We start from the raw sequence: 14,135 nt of genomic DNA, 5'->3' as shown, positions 1-14,135 counted from the left end.
CCACATGAGGAAGACTGCTGGAAAACACATGTACTCTTGTAGAGTCCTGAACTTATGACAAGAGTAGCATAAAAACAGAAGTGTAAGGAGACAGGAATGGGTCCATGCTCCAGGGGAGGGACAAACACGATGGGGAAGCAAAGCCCCATACAAGCAATCAAATAAGAAGCAAGCAAATGAGAGTGGCAACAAGGCTAAGCAATGGTAAACGATGAGTGGGTTTTAAGCTCACTGTAAACTAAAAGACTATCTTGCAACACAAAACCAAGTAAATCGGTCCCTTACCATTCATTCACAATCAAACCGTTTGTCCTCACCCTCTTCAAATTGTGTAATGCAACAAAATCAAAACCAAAGATCCTGTAATGTGCCAGCTTCTGGTTGTGTACCTTGAGCAAGGGTGGGCCAGAGAGTTGAGTATGGTACTGTCTCTCTCCACCAACAAAGGTCCAGTACATATAGACAAGAGCAGTGTTTGTAGATGTACAGACTAAAGGTGCTTTGTGTCTGTCGTTCGCAGGCTCGCAGTACGGACAACCTGGAAACTAGTACAGAAGGGAGCCGGAACTTGGGCAACACGTCAGGAGCAAGCATCAAAGGGAAGCCCCCCAAAAGGTAAGGCCACTGTGTTCCATCATTCCACGTGTCAGGCTGTTGGGCGTTTCTGCTGTCAAGCTACAGGTACTGTGTTAATGGAGTAAAGTCATAACCAGATATGTGTGTCTTTGTACTGTAATGTCACAGAGTTGATGCAGTGGTGTCTGCAGCAGACATGACTGCATTACGTGCTGCTTTGTAGCACAGATGGCACTGCTTCCTAAAATCTGACTGGGTGTAATCACTGCTGGATGTTCAGTGGTTCAGTACAGATGACTGTTGTAACACCGCGAAGTTAGGCAGAGGTAATGCACTGGTATCTGTGCTTCATTATAGAAGTAATGCAACGGTGTCTGTGTTCCATTATAGAAGTAATGCACTGGTATCTGTGCTTCATTGTAGAAGTAATGCAACGGTGTCTGTGTTACATTATAGAAGTAATGCAGTGACAGCTGTGCTTCATTGTAGAAGTAATGCAGTGTCTGTGCTCCATTGCAGAAGTAATGCATTGTCTGTGCTCCAATGCAGAATTCCAGTGGTGACTGTGCTTCGTTGCAGAAGCAATGGCATCTGTGCTCCATTGCAGAAGGAATGCAATGGTGTTTGTGCTCAATTGCAGAAGTAATGCAGTAGTGACCATGCTTCATTGCAGAAGTAATGCACTGTTGTCTGTGTGCCATTGGAGAAGTAATGCAATGGTGTCTGTGTTCCATTATAGAAGTAATGCAGTAGTGACCATGCTTCATTGCAGAAGTAATGCGCGGTTGTCTGCCATTGCAGAAGTAATGCAATGGTGTCTGTGCTCCATTGCAGAAGTAATGCAGTAGTGACAATGCAGTAGTGACCATGCTTCATTGCAAAATTAATGCACTGTCTGTGCTCTGTTGCAGAAGTAATGTAGTGGTGACTGTGCTTCATTGCAGTAGTAATGCAATGGTGTCGGTGCTCCATTACAGTAGTAATGCAATGGTATCTGTGCTCCATTGCACAAGTAACACAGTGGTATCTGTGCTCAATTGCACAAGTAATACAATGGTATCTGTGCTCCATCGCAGAAGTAATGCAGTAGTGATCATGCTTCATTGCAGAAGTAATGTAGTAGTGTCGTTGCTCCATTACAGTAGTAATGCAATGGTATCTGTGCTCCATTGCACAAGTAACACAATGGTATCTCTGCTCCATTGCACAAGTAACACAATGGTATCTGTGCTCCATCGCAGAAGTAATGTAGTAGTGACCATGTTTCATTGCAGAATCAGTGCATTGTTGTTTGTTATGTTGCAGAAGTAATGTAGCACTGACTACTGAACATCCAGCAGTAATGCACTGTCGTCTGTGCCCCGTTGCAGAAGTAACACAGTAGTGAATGTGCTGTGATATGGGAGGGATGGTGGGGCAGCCATACTGGTGCTGTAACAGGAGCTATGGCTCGGTGTCTGTGCTGTTATTTAACCGAGAGGATGCTGGGGTGTTTGTCCTTTCATATATTAGACTTACTGCAGATCCTGCTGGAGGCTCCAGCCTGCTGTCCCTCTGGCCCTGCTGCAGCACACACCCTGCTATGCACAGCCAGCCCAGCTCTCGTGGAAGTGCTTAAGGATGCTGACCAATGGCCTTTGACTGGGTAGAAATATCCCATACATCTGTGGCCTTTTCTGGATGCTCGTGTGCTTCCATGATGGCATCTCATGGGCCCTCGTCTGCATTAGCCAGCCTTGTCATCTCCCTTTGCTTAATAAAGAAGCCACTACTCCTCCTGTAGTCGAGCCAAACTGTTCATTCAGATCTCTCTGTGCTTGTGCAGGTTTCTAAAGATCCCTGCATCCACCTTCGAGAACGTCATCCTGTCCTGTTTTTTGCTTTGTTGTTCTGACCTTGTGATGGAGGAGAGAGCACTAAAAGTAGGGGAATGGAAAGAAGATCCCAGGGCTGCATAAGCTGCTCACGCTTGGAACCGGGGATCTCCGAGTTCGGCTGTTTTTCTTCCTCGTTCTTGCCTCTTTGTTCCTTCCTGGGTGCCTCTGTCTTGCCTCAGCACTTTTGCGTGTCCTCTTGGAGACCTTGTCCTACATTTGTTATGCTGCTGCTTTTCACAGCGGCGCTGTTGGCTTTAGTCCAGATTGCCTATGGTTCTGTTTCTTAATTTCCGTTTATCGTTGTTCCCTCTTGTTGCATAAAATGCTGAGCCTGGAGGCATCTTGACTGGTTTCATCGTCCATTCCACAAGACCACAGAAGGATGATGCAATAAGGATGAAGAATGTTCACTTTATTGTCCTGCAGTGACCTCTCAGTATATATTGGAGGAGGATTCCCACCCACACTTTTGTAGCATTCTACATCATAGGTGACCTCAACCGACCCTGGCAAGATGGTACTTTCAGGGTGGACTCAGTTCCTGTGCAAGTGATTTTTTTAATAAGAATTTCTGGATATCCTAGGGATCCAGATCTTTGGTAAAAATACCTCAAATCAAACTTTAAAGGTATTCCTTTATTGGTATGATTAAAAAAGAATGGGGGGTAAAAAAATGATGGTTATCAGAATGGAAATCTGGTGATGGAGCATTACAGCTGCACGAGACTTGCTTCCAACATAATCTTGTCCAGTGAGACGTTCTTGAGCTCACGTCTTAATTTCATGCTCTCTTGTGTGCATTTACATAGTAGAAATGCCTTGCATGACAAGTGTATTTGCGGGCCCCTGACTTTGCGCAGATATGGGCATTTGAGGCCCGGTGAGCATTGAGGCGTCTTCTGAAAATACTAATAGTTAGAACCAGGTGCCTGTAGGAGGATTTCTTACTGCCCAGGATTTAGGAAGGAGAGTTGCTTGAAGGAGGGTCTGTGTGGTGCGGACTCATTTGAATGTTTTCCTGTAGGGAAACATTGCATCTCTGATGTATTTATTCTACTCTTTCTACAAGAACCTGGTCATGCAGCTTGGGGATCTGGAACACAACCTCACAATTTCAGATTTAGTTTCGTGACGTTTCCAAGTGTATAGGCTTTGACCCCCGTCTTGTTCTCCTAATACACTTGGCCATATGATAGAAACGTCCTGAAAATGTGTTGTCTCCATCAATAACAGTCACCCTTTTAGAGCACAAATTACACTTCTATGGTTTTTGAGGGCTTCAGGAACAGATATAAGCAGCGAAAAGGAACTTGTCGAGCAGAGCTCTAAAGCTGTGAGCTCTTGGTTTGAACTCAAGGTGACTGGATTTAAAGACTAGTTGAATTTGTAGATTTAAGACTTCAGTTCCGGGCTGCTTTCCTGGTGTGTCCTTCAGGGATTTGTGATCTTGATGAGTACTTATCGGTGAAAAAACGTAGTAGATAGTTTTTAGATATAAACAAGGGCATGTATTGAGAAATTGAGTATTGGGAACAGTTCGCTAATTTGCAATGTTTGTAATTTGAGGATCTTCTGCAGTATTCAGAGAAGTAGAATAGGGCCTACTACCAAACCATGAGTAATTGGTGAAGGTCATCTTAATATCCCACTGATTGAAAAATAGGGTTTATATTCGCCCCATTGTAACTAGAATAAAAAGATGAAATTATGAAGGAGTTCTCCACACAATTTGCATGATGCTGCTTTATTACGGTAGGGCGTGCACGAAGGGGAACGGGTAACATTTGGGAGGACTGATACCATGAAGATTTACACCTCCGGTGCTTAGAGTCCTACTGGAATCAAAATTGTGTTACCTTGTGGGTTTTCCTCGACCTTTCTGGGTGCTAACACCTCAACACTACTCAGGTGTGTCTCTCGCTGGCATGGAACGGGCACGTTCTGATAGGACTCTTGTCATTGACGGACGCCTGCTTTCTGTTAATGCTAAAGATGGCCGGATCTTCTGAGCACATGCAATCTGCAGCACAGATCCATTCTTGGGACCAAATGCTCGAACTATTCCGCATGGCCTTGAAGCTGAGACCGGAGAAGAAAGCTTGTGTAATGCTGGATGCGAAGGCTGGGTTTGATCGGGTAGAATGCAGGGAGGCCTAGTTAGCTGTGAATGGTTGCTGGATAGTTTGGTTCAGCACCAACCGGACTTCTGAGAGCTCAGGGTTGTCGCTTCAGTTGCCTTTAAGCAGAAGCTTTGAGAGGGCTACATCAGATGTTTGTGATCTTTCGAAGATCTCTGCAGTTCAGGTTTCTAGGTCACCCTGAGGGATAGCAACAGTATGTTTTCTGTATGCACATGGCCTGTCCTCATGGAGACCCAACAAAAGGCCTTGCTGCATATTTTAAAGATTTTCACCGTTTGTGATGCAATGTTAAGTGCTGCAAGATTGGAAAGTCAGATGAAGTGTTGGCTCCGGGTGCCTCGAAGTCCCCTGTATAGACCAACTTAACCTTTGAAGGTATTGGTTAGCGTCAATATTCCAGGTAGTGTAGGGCTGGTTATCTCAAAATTATGTTTTTTGATGATGGAAGCACTTTCTGTCCTGAAGGGGGAGTGTTGCAAGTAGATGTCCCCAAATAGCACAGGTTGTGTATTCATTCCCCCATCCCTTTCTGTAGCTCAGAACAACTTCTCCCCAGTGAGTGTAACTTTTCAGAGCACCCAGACCTATGACATAGGTGACGGCGATGAGGGCTTAATTTTCTGCTACAAATCGAATTTCCTGTGTAGCCCATTGGTGTCTGCGTCTTTGCGTCCTTACAGCTAGCAACGACCTCGAAGAGTCCTCTGCAAGATAATCTCTTGAGATACCGCAGTGGACTCCATATAAATCCATTCAACTAGCAAACACTGGTCCTGAGGACGAACAAGGAGACGAGAGCAGAAATACAAAGAAATTCTGTGTCGTGACCGTCTAGCTTGGACATACAAGATACTGGCATAGTTCCGTTGGACAGAATCTTAAAAATATGACCACAAACACAACGATAGACCTTTGAATGCTGCAGTATGGTGTAACCACAGCAAGAGGTCAACATCTGACATCTGTGGGCAGGAGCCATGGGCCCATCATTGGTTCAGTCTGCCTCAGCAGGACTTTCTGAACCATCCTAGAGCGCGGCTCTGTGCATAGCGCGCCGTAACATCTGGGGTACAAAGGTTTGTTGTAGGGGCACCAGTTTATTCTGCTTGCTTACTTTGTGTGTTTGATAGTGGAGAATCCACATTGCCGTAAGGCCTTTTCAGACCCTTAAAAGTGGTGGAAGGGTGTTGGGGGGAGGGGCGGGGTGCTTGAACGGACTAGTAGCTGTTGGCATCCGAGCTCAGACCCCTGGAGCTGGTAAGTGAGGGTGCGCAGAAGGCACTGGAGTCCATGGGCCCAGCAGACAGTGTCCACGGGCCTTTATCGCTGTACGCAGTCTGGTTCCAGGTGGAGAGGGTTGAAGTAACTTCCAGTACTTCAACCTTGGGTACCAACAAGACGTGAGTAAAGTTACTTTTGAGCCCCCCTCAGACAATGGAGCTGGCTTGGCAAGCCGTGCCTCAAACTGACATTTAAAACAACCATAAGGCGACATATGATGAGATGTTTTAAAATTCAAAAATATTTTATTTCATATTTAATTCTATTAAAGTTAACATGCTCTAAGGCACAAACCTATAAAGTTTTAACCCGGGCGTTGTCTTGCCCATCAAAGAGACGGTTCAGTTTGTGATGTGCACCTTCTAATGGTCTATTTTATTATGCGAGAAACTGCTTTACAATCTAACAAACCATAGGAGCGGCTTATTTTTGTTCGCAAACTTTGAACCAAATCTCTTGCTTCCACTTCCAAACGTAACAGTCCTATTTCATTCAAGGAAAAAGAATGAATGAAAGTGATTTGCATAGGCCTCGATTCTTAAGTAGGCCTGCAGTGCCGCGGGCCTGTGATTGGGTCGCCCAACCATAGGGTTGGCTTGGGGTAGCCTCGTTGGACCTTCTGATTACTGGCTGGGCTGAATCAATCACTTTGGGGGAGGGCCTCCCCGTCCTTCATTCCAGCAGGACCCCTGGGTTCATCCTGAGAGGTACTTCTCTGGGGTCTCACAGTCACTTGGTTTTCACTTCATAATTACACAAAGACCCCTCCCTCCCACCCTCATCCTTTGCTAGATTTTCGTCTTCTTGCCCAGAACCTACCACAGTATTTGACACAGCAGAGCCATTGTCCTGCCAGCTCCGGCAGACACATGAAGGTTTTTTGCATGTATTTTGTGAAGGTTTTTATATAGCGCCTTCTTGTGTGCTGTCTAGTAATAACGTGATTTAAGCTATTTACTGGTCCTTTTATGATGTATCTAAATGTTATGTATGTTTTTGATATATTGAAATGCTATGTACTAATGAACTGGGAATTTACGTCATATTTCTGGAAGAATTGGTTTCTTAGAAATAAATATTTGCCATGACACATATAGCGCTTTCTCATCATAGAGAATAGGAGCGCTTTAACATAAACCGTAAAGTGGTAAAGTGTAAGGAAAGTCTTGGGGAAAGGCAGTAGGGGAATCTGTTTGCAGTGGTTGGAACAGGATCCGCCGGGCTTTTACTGAGGCCAGACGCGCAGTGAACACCTAAGGCGGAAGAGATGGAGGCAAAATGTGCTTTTAGTAAACTTCTGGCGCCTCGGCAGGAGTACAAAGCGCTATATCAAAGCAATTTAAACCTGAACAACCTCTTAAGAAGAATCTACAATCCTGGACAGAAGAGGGCTGGCTGCAGTGCGCTGATAAGCCAAGCCCCGTCCAACAAGGCCTTCCAGTGCCTCGGCACACTGCAGATAATGTTACAGCCTAGAAATAAATACAAAATAAGTTTAAACATCCAGCCAGTGGCTTGTGTCCTGGGTAGGCGCTAAAGAGTCAGGGATTGTCCCCAGTAAAACTAGGGCGTCGGCCATGGGGACCGGACACAGCCTGAGAGCTCCCGATCCTGCTTAGAGAGAGCAACTTCGCATTTTACCAGCTCTCGTAAGACTGATGTTAAGAGAGGGCGGTGCATGTCGGGGGAGCCTTGGGCACGAGTTGTTTCCCTTCAGAAGGGATGGGCTGCGAACTGCGAGTGTTGATCGCCCTCTAGTGTCCACAAACAGTAAATGCAGGTTACCCAACTGCAAAATGAAGCCTCGGCAATGACATATTATCGCTTTGCCTCTTGCATAGTCCAGTGATTTTTACATGCGCCGGCTCCAAGCATGGACAGTGCAAGCCTTCGTCACACAGGCAGAGAGCAATGATACGTTTCCCCGACACACATCTAAAGAATATCACAGGCTGCAGGAGTTCACAGGACAGGCACAGCCTGTGTAGCAGAGACGCTTTAAGGCACTGGGAAGTGGGCTCTGGCCCCAGCCTTTTAGCCCCCCCCCCCCCTTAGAGCCAGCTATATTCTGCCATGATGACCTTGAATAATACTTAAACAGATTGTTTTAAATATTGTTTTCCTATAATTTATTTTTGACTTTTGACGTGGGTGATTGTGGGAGTTTATTACAGACATTGTACAGAGAAATGTTTGTTTCTTGCAACATCGATAAAAAATATTTTAGCTTAAGAGGACCTCACATATGATAAATTGGAGGGTGTCACAGAGATTATTTACAGTGATATTAGTGAGCTGCTGCTGTTTTACAAACATTGAAAACACTCTATACTATCCCTGAATATTAATCGGAAACACATTTATAATTTGGATTAGTGTATCCGTCAGTGATCTGGCCAAAGAGTACATGAAAGAGCTGAAATTAGATCATAAATATACAGCTGTTCCGGACTGGGGCACCTAAAATAGGCTTGGCACAGGCCCCCCAAAATCATTAAGCTATCCCTGCTGTGTGGTAGCTGGGCATTGTGTCCCCATAGAAATTGAAATGGTACAGTCCAAGCAGGAGCAGTGTAGACTTCCCAAGCACTGCATAAGCACCAGGGAGAGGCGAGGTGCAAGCTTCTCACATGAACCACAGGTACGCCTCGGGTAGCAAGAGTGCAATCTGTTAAACCACAGCAGGTGGCCAGGTAGGTATCAGTACAAGTGAAACAGGTACATTACATTTGTAGGAGAGTTCAGCACACAGACACACACAAGACCCTCACCCACCATGAGTGCACCCGGACCCCACACGTACACGCAAGATGCACTGCATCGCAGCTGAAGGCCAAGCTTTTCTCACTCCCAGAGAACAAGTACATGCAGACAGCATACATGCACCACAGCTAACATATAGGCATCCGTAGTGAAACTTCCAGGACACTCCGATTAGACACAGTAGTGCAGGCTTCTCACAAATGTAACAGGTGTAGCACAGAAAAGCAGTAATGAAAAATGTTCCCCTTATGCTGAACGATTGCAGCACCCTATGCAGCAGAAATGCAAGCTCCCCCTTACATACAGAAAAATTACAGCACCCTGTGCACAGCAGCAGTGCAAGCTTCTCCCTACATAAAGAAACATTACAGCACCCTATGCACAGCAACAGTGCAAGCTTCCCCTAACATACATAAAAATTACAGCACGCTGTGCACAGCAGCAGTGCAAGCTTCTCCCTACATAAAGAAACATTACAGCACCCTATGCACAGCAACAGTGCAAGCTTCCCCTAACATACATAAAAATTACAGCACCCTATGCACAGCAGCAGCGCAAGCTTCACCTTACATACAGAAATATTACAGCACCCCATGCACAGCAGCAGTGCAAGCTTCTCCCTACATACAGAAACATTACAGCACCCTATGCACAGCAACAATGCAAGCTTCCCCTAACATACAGAAAAATTACAGCACCCTATGCACAGCAACAATGAAAGCTTCCCCTCGCTTACAGAAAACATTACAGCACCAAATGCACAGCAGGAATGCAAACTTCACAGAAAACTTACAGCACACAGACATCAGCAGATGCACAAAACAGACAGGGCAGAAAACTGCAACACAAGCTTCCTTCGCTCACACAGATATAAGGAAGAGAACACATGGTTCCTTCTCTCACTGAATTATCCTGGAGGCCCATGGGCCCCCCTGTGGAGCCACATCAGAATACAAGAGTATGAGCAGGACAGAGGGCCGCAGAAACCTAGCTTTGAACAGGACACCGCGACTGGCTGAAACAAGGAGTGCATGCAAGAGCCCCCAAAGACCAGCGGACGGAGCACACCGCCTGCGAGCCCAGAGGAGCTGCAGAGACGCACACTCGCACATACTCAAAATAAAACCAAGGTACAACCTCAGCACTCAGTGTGATTCCAGTGTAGTGCAATTAACAAGAAAGAAGTAATGAAGATTGAACCTGTTGATATTTATCCACGTCATAAGAAGAGAATGGCATTCATCAATTAAAGACTGGATCAGACTGGCATCTTCTTGACTTCTTTCTACCTTGGTTTATTGCATTACATGCACACGGCTGAGTACATGTCTGTGCCTTGGGGTAGTAGAGCATTGGTAACCACTCAGCACCACCCCCAATTTAGATTGAACTGGACTGTATGACCGCCTTTGTTACTGTTTGGCACATATAGGATGTGCAGTTAATATACACTGCTACCCTCCTCGTTCTCTTTGTTTGCATTCTAAAAATAAGACCCACCTCATTAGTAAAAGTTGCGGTTGATGCTCCCACCACTATTTTGACTTATCTGCCTAGCGTTTGACAGATATCAAAATGTGTACATCAGACTTATACCAGCAGGGCAACTGGTGCCACATCACCCCAATATATAGGCATATCATCTGGAAATAATGTGAGAAGAGATTTAGTTTGCAGGAAGCACGCGATGTCCATGAGCTACTGGTTGGAGAGCCCTGCTTTAGTTTGAGTTCCAGCTTTGTGAACACATGTAGCTTGTATTTGTGTTGATTGAGAGTCTTTAAGCTATCAGTGCTTTTACTAGTAAAACCTGGCACCATCTGCCCAGATGGGTGAAGAATGGGCTGTGTATCTGAGTTTCGTGGCCGGCTGGCTGGTTTACACTAGGGAGGCACACGTCTCTACTGCTGCCACTGATTATCATGTCCTTAGATCCACTCGTGTCTGATATGTTGTCACAGATTACCTGATTATCAAAATCAGGGGGTGGAGGAAATGAAGAGATGGGAGTGGAGTGTTGTAGGGTCCTCCAAGCCCCAGTAACAAAATAGCAACCTCAGGTGGGTTGCCATACTTTGAGAAGTAGCTATTCTAGGCTCTTTTGGGCAATCTCGGTACCTATTTTAAGTAGTAGTATTCTATGACTAGTTGTTTGAGTACTAGGTATTCGCTCAGTAGCTGTTTTTAAGTAGTGCCTATTCTAGCATTATCCCTTTTGAGTACTGTGTATTCTGTGAATTGCTGACTCGAGTGAGCAGCTATTTTGAGCAGTAGGTATTCTACGAGTCTCTGTTTTGAGCAGCAGGTATTCTGCGAGTCGCTGTTTTGAGCAGCAGGTATTCTGCGAGTCGCTGTTTTGAGCAGCAGGTATTCTGCGAGTCGCTGTTTTGAGCAGCAGTTTTCTTTCCAGAGGCAGACTGACCTCAGGATGCACTGGTCACAGTGGCCAATGGGCAGATCTCCTGGATAGGACGGTGCTTGTGATGCAGCCATTGTGGGTGACCTCTAACTCTCTTAGTGTGTCTGTCGGTTAGTAGAGTGGTAGAAGCTCCAGTCATGGTGGGTAACTGGTACTTCTGGGCAGGTCGGTGTCTTCTGAAGGGCAGTACGTGGTTGACTTAGTCTCTCACGTGGGACCCAGCTGTTAGAGTTCAGAGGTTAGCTGCTTAGCAGCAGGTCTCATTTATGTCGGACACTGGGTAAGTGTTCCCGTGTGCTAAACTGTCCCTTTCTACTCTACACTGGTGCCACCAGCAGGCCGGTGGGCTGTGGAGTAATTAGTCATTCTGAACAACCCGCGGGAGTCTCATTTCGTACCATGGAATAGGGGCTGTCGGCTGGACGGGGCGGCATGATGCCTACACCCGCCCCGCTCCACACCCACCCCGCTCCTCCGGGTCTGGAAGCTCTCTGCAGGGCGTGTGTTGTGCCAACACAACCTGGAGTCCATGCTACTTTACCCTGCATTGCAATAGTTCCTGCACGTTTTGGCTGAGGCAGGTTTCTCTGTGCTCGACTCGCTTCCACCTCCAGCATCAGCACAGAGAAGGTAGTGAGTTATTAAAGATGAGCAGGTAGGGTAGTGAGTTATTAAAGATGGGCAGGTAGGGTAGTGAGTTATTAAAGATGAGCAGGTAGGGTAGTGAGTTATTAAAGATGGGCAGATAGGGTAGTGAGTTATTAAAGATGGGCAGGTAGGGTAGTGAGTTATTAAAGATGAGCAGGTAGGGTAGTGAGTTATTAAAGATGGGCAGATAGGGTAGTGAGTTATTAAAGATGGGCAGATAGGGTAGTGAGTTATTAAAGATGGGCAGATAGGGTAGTGAGTTATTAAAGATGGGCAGGTATGGTAGTGGATAGGGTAGTGAGGTATTAAAGATGGGCGGGTAGTGGATAGTGTAGTGAGGTATTAAAGATGCAGATGGGGGGGCTCTGTGTTGAAAGGTGTGGCCTGTGTTCTGATGCTCCACGCTCAGACGCTGTCTGACTCTCTCTAGCTTCCTATTTTGCGATGTTGTTACATTTCTGTTTTCGCCTGTATTGGTGTTGTGTGGTTGCGCTTTTTTCCATTACCTTTATTGCCCCTCTTGGGTTGTGTCCTGGCACCTGGGTGGTACTCCTCGTAATAGGATTGTTGCGTATAGTGATACTTGTGTAGCCCCTGTACTGGTCTGTGGTTGTGTTGTGGCACCACTGTTGCTCTCTACAGGTTAGGAGTGGTAATCTTTGTGAAGGACACTGGTGAAGTCCTAAACTTGTGTGGTTGTGCACGTCCTTGAGTCCAGCTAGGCTTCAATGATTTTGATGTTGTTGTTTTCACTGTTGCTAGTTACTCTAGCAGTGCACATAGTTGCGATACATGTAAGTCCAGACTCAGAGTTTATCGCATTGTGACACTTAATAGGTGCTACTCGTGCCCAGCGTAGGGGCACCCAGGGGTGTGTAGGTGTTGAACAGTGATCCCTCGGGTTGTGCAGTCATGTTTGGATGTGTTTTGCTGTCTCTTGCATCGACGTTGTATTTCTTCCCTAGATCCCTCAGTTGCTTCACTCCTTGTAGTAACTATGTCAGTGCTGTTGCCTGCGCTCTGGTGGTAAAGAGTTGTCACACTTGTGTAGCGCCTTCTAGTGGTGGTTGATGCTGTCTGTTCTGGGCTGCCGGTACTCAGAAGTTGCCTACTTGTATGAAGGATGTTACTTTGGCATACTATGAGTTGTCATGCTATTTAGATGACTGGTGTGTGTTTCCCTCCTCAGAAGTTGTGTTTCACTTTGGGATGTGTTTTTGTAGCAGTTATTGTCACCTGCCTTACATTCTGATGTTTTGGCGTTGTCGCATTTGTGTCTCTCTGTAATGTAGAATGTGTCTGTGTGTTCTCGTGTTGATCCTTCCGAAGCTGACTTCCTTAGTCTAGGGTTTGTGCGGCTAAATCTTCTCTGAGTTGTGATGCTTGGTGCTGTGTAGTGGGCGTGGTCTCGGGCTTCAAGGTTCTTATAGTAATGATTGCGTGTGTTTTGAGTAGGGGTGTGCACATTTCGCAAAAATTCTCCTGCTGAAACTCTGAAAATTATATTTCCTCCAAAGCTTTGCGAACTGCGTAAACTTTTCAGACGATATGAAGTTTATGAACAACTCCCCAAAGGAGGTTTTGCAGAACAAAATCTCTGCAAAACTCTGAGATAGTGAATTTCCTCGGAAAAAAGGTTTACACGGTAAACATTTTAAAGAAATTGTGTCTGCTAAACATGTTACTCACAAGTGTAGTTTGTAAACATTACAGAATATTTCAATTTTCCGAATGCGCTAAGTTTTTAACTTTCCAAAACTCTGCAGTAAGTGTGATCATTCGCTCCTTCCCCGAGGGGGGTGTGGGTATTTGTGTGTGTCCTACTGTTCATGCTCAGAAGCTGCCCGGTGATTTACATGTAGCATTGCACCCAGTGCCTGTATCGGGGTGTTTGTTTTGTATTGCATTGATTGGGGGGGCCTGCATCGAAGCTTTCTGCTAAGTGGTACTCAGTTGCCTGTTTTTGCTTCGTGGCCTCACTGCTGGTTTGTGGTTGCGTGCCTGTGTCGGTCAGGTGTGTTTTTTCACTCCTTGTGTTTCTCCTTCAGGTTCTCCGTGGCCAAGGGTCCGTTCCCGAAGCTCGCCGAGTGCGCTCACTTCCACTACGAGAATGTGGACTTCGGCTTCATCCAGGTAAGGCACGCTGATTGGCCGGCGCGGATGCATCATTTCCTGAAGATGCCCCAGGCGGCAGATCCCAGTGGAGTGCACTCATCAGTGGTTACCTGTAGCCTCCGGAAAAAGGTTTGGGTACTCGGGTCTTACAGTACAGTCTGTGCCGGCCCAGAACCGGTTTGGTTAGTAAAATTTCACCCATGCCAGTCTGAAATAGGGGTCACAAGCGCCTGGTATGTGTTTCGCCTTCACTAGAACCCCTCGGAGAAGTTTTATAACCCCTCGGAGAAGTTTTATCATCACAGACTTGAAGAG

At 46.0% G+C, this 14,135-nt stretch overlaps 1 protein-coding gene across 4 annotated transcripts in view; it reads left to right on the top strand.

The window, feature by feature from the left end:
• ARHGAP33 (Rho GTPase activating protein 33) overlaps positions 1 to 14,135 on the top strand; it is a 293,765-nt gene that overhangs the window by 167,080 nt on the left and 112,550 nt on the right. For all 4 annotated transcript variants that reach the window (XM_069201127.1, XM_069201126.1, XM_069201128.1 and 1 more), the window contains 2 exons: positions 521 to 615; positions 13,754 to 13,838. In XM_069201127.1, the coding sequence (XP_069057228.1) occupies positions 521 to 615; positions 13,754 to 13,838 (180 nt within the window). The remainder of the gene's footprint in view (positions 1 to 520; positions 616 to 13,753; positions 13,839 to 14,135) is intronic.

This window comes from Pleurodeles waltl, chromosome 7 (assembly GCF_031143425.1).
Source record: "Pleurodeles waltl isolate 20211129_DDA chromosome 7, aPleWal1.hap1.20221129, whole genome shotgun sequence".
Taxonomy (NCBI): Eukaryota; Metazoa; Chordata; class Amphibia; order Caudata; family Salamandridae; genus Pleurodeles; species Pleurodeles waltl.
Note: the sequence above shows the minus strand (reverse complement) of the source record. Positions and strands in the feature narration are given on the sequence as shown.